We start from the raw sequence: 2,457 nt of genomic DNA, 5'->3' as shown, positions 1-2,457 counted from the left end.
GGTTGATCCTGCTTCCTTTTCCCTTCACTGTTTTTTTTTTTTTCTTTTTTGGTTGCACCCCCGGCATATGGAAATTCCCAGGCCAGGGATCAAACCCGAGCTGCTGCTGCAGAGACAGGGGTGGATCCTTAATCCACTGCACCACAGCGGGAACGCCTTCCCTTGGATTTGACTCAACTATAGCTAAAAATCTGTGAGCTCTCCAGGTGGCAGTTTGAGGTACTTCGGAGCCCCACATCTTCTTCCACAGCCCCGTTAGACGGCTGTTTTGTTGCTCCTAAGGTATAAGGTTTCAGATGTGCACAGAGCTGCAGGGCCCATGGTCACCAGACCTCACACCCTGTGTCCTGGGTGTACAGGCTCCGTCCCAAGGCATAGGTCTCTCCTGGGAGCCAGGCTTTCAGCCGCTTCCTAGACGTTGTTCCTGCCCCTAGCACCTTGGTGATTTCTAACCAAGCCGGGGCTCCTGCTTCAAGGACTTTTGTCTGCGTGTGTCAGACCTGGCTGTGTCTGGTAGTAAACGCCTCTCAGCTTCTTTTTGATGCTCAAATTTTTAGGAGTTAATTTCCAGGTTTCATAAGATCTTTTTTTTTAATGTAATGAACTTGAAGGTCGTGCCCAGTTGTCTCTCCTGCCTGCTCTACTCGTTCCCTGCCATCGCTTTCATTTAATTCTTGCATTTAACAGAAACTTGAGCTCTGACCCTTGTCAGGCCTCCCAGGGGTCAAAGTGAGATATTACTCTTGGCTCACAGGTCAGAGTGGAACTGCAGTCTGAGAAGTGTCTGAGTTTCATGATGGAGGCCAAAACATGGGTCTTGATTGAGGTTCTTGATACTGTAGAGGTCAAAATTTAATAAATTCTAATAACCTAATTTATTATAAATAATTTCAGCAACACTTCTTATTGTCTCTTTTTCTTTTCCTGAAATTCTCATTTCACACACTCTAGTCACCCAGTTCCCCTAGACCGCGTTAAATACTTGTCTCACCTTTCATCTCTCTCCCTGCATTTTCAAAGTCCCCTGAGTTAGCGTTCCTTCCCTGGGCTCACCTCATCTCCCTCCATCCTTCTCTTCTGTTCTGCCTTGGCCTCTTTCCTATTTCATTGCTTCCGGAGGCTCTGTTTTTAAATGGGGACCCAGAAACAGCTCACCAAAATAAAAGAGACGTCCTGTACCCTCCACCCTGGCCATTCCCAGATAGTAGCAACACCCACTCAGGTTTCACAGGAATTAAGTCCTTTTACGGAGAAACGCAATCTCCATTCCACCTCAAAACTCCCCGCAGTCCTCTCCAAGTGGAGTGGGAAATAATCTGCTCTTTCTCCTGATCCAGAGCTAAGATCATGTCTCTAGAATCTTGCTTGGTTGTGACGACCAAGGAGACTGGGGTGGGACAGAGGGAAATGATACATGAGCCATTTGGTAAAGAAGAATCGAAGCTTTATTTTTACACAGGTTCAAGCACAGGCTCTGCTGATCATTGGCAGGTGCAGGGGGCGGGGAACTGTGAGGTTCTGGACGTCAAACTGGAAGACCATTTAGGGAGAGCTGGGAACGCTCCGTGGAAGCATCTCCCAGCTCAGCCTGGGCAAGAGAGAATGCAGTGTTTAAGAAGGATGCCTCAGGCTGGGGCTTATTCTTCAGCCTTTGGATTCTTGTTTCCTCGAAATCGCTTGTCTCAGCATCAGGAGCCCAGGTCAGCAGCAGCCCCCAGAGCCTTGGCCACAGCCAGAGCCCCCAGACTGCAGGCCACTGCCTCCGTCACAGGAGTCGGAGCCCAGGAGCCGGCATCGGTGGGACCGGCGGCGCCTGTGGGGGCTCAGGCAGCAGCCGCCCTCAGAGCTGGGGCCCCCGCAGCCCCCGGAGATGGGAGCACAGCCTGAGGAGGAGGCTGGAGGCCGACAGTGTGCCGGGCTCTTTGGGGGGCACTTGGGCGAGGGGCACTTGGGAGGGGGCTGGCACTGCTGCTGGTTCTGCTGGCAGGACATCGGGGCAGGAGGTCAGGGAGCCTGCACAAAACAAAACACTTTGTTAGCTTGGAATACACAGTTCCGTGTCTCCTCCTCCTTCTTTGGCTCCTGGTCTCACATCTAAGACTGCTGGCTTCCTCAGCCAAGGCTGCGGGAGGGAGAGGGAAACAGATGGAGAGTTAGTCTGATCTTCAAGATGCCTCCCACACTGCTCTCCTCTCAGGACCCAATGCTTTCAATCGAACTGGGCATCCAGGGTTTTGTATCTCAAAGGAAGCTCATAAAGGATGTACCCATTTGAGGACAGTATTCTGAAAAATGACTGTCACAGGAAACACATGAACTTCGATAGAGGGATCATGGAGGGCATCGTGAGTTCCCATGGCTTTTGTGGGTCCCAGAATCCTTGCACATCCCAAAGGGATCCCATCCTGGCCCTATTCCCCCCTTGTTCCCCTCTCTGCAGCCATACTTCTGGGATTT

General features: G+C 51.3%; 1 protein-coding gene across 1 annotated transcript; it reads right to left on the bottom strand.

Annotated features, from left to right (window-relative positions):
• Window positions 1,510–2,008, bottom strand: LOC106510159 (late cornified envelope protein 3D-like). The gene has a single exon (XM_021090797.1). The coding sequence runs from the start codon at window positions 1,990–1,992 to the stop codon at window positions 1,702–1,704; it is 291 nt and encodes a 96-aa protein (XP_020946456.1). The 5' UTR covers window positions 1,993–2,008; the 3' UTR covers window positions 1,510–1,701.

This window comes from Sus scrofa, chromosome 4 (assembly GCF_000003025.6).
Source record: "Sus scrofa isolate TJ Tabasco breed Duroc chromosome 4, Sscrofa11.1, whole genome shotgun sequence".
In the NCBI taxonomy this organism is placed as follows: Eukaryota; Metazoa; Chordata; class Mammalia; order Artiodactyla; family Suidae; genus Sus; species Sus scrofa.
Note: the sequence above shows the minus strand (reverse complement) of the source record. Positions and strands in the feature narration are given on the sequence as shown.

Excerpts from the sequence above, each read along its gene's own strand:
- LOC106510159 (XM_021090797.1), bottom strand. The coding sequence starts at position 1,992 with ATGTCCTGCCAGCAGAACCAGCAGCAGTGCCAGCCCCCTCCCAAGTGC.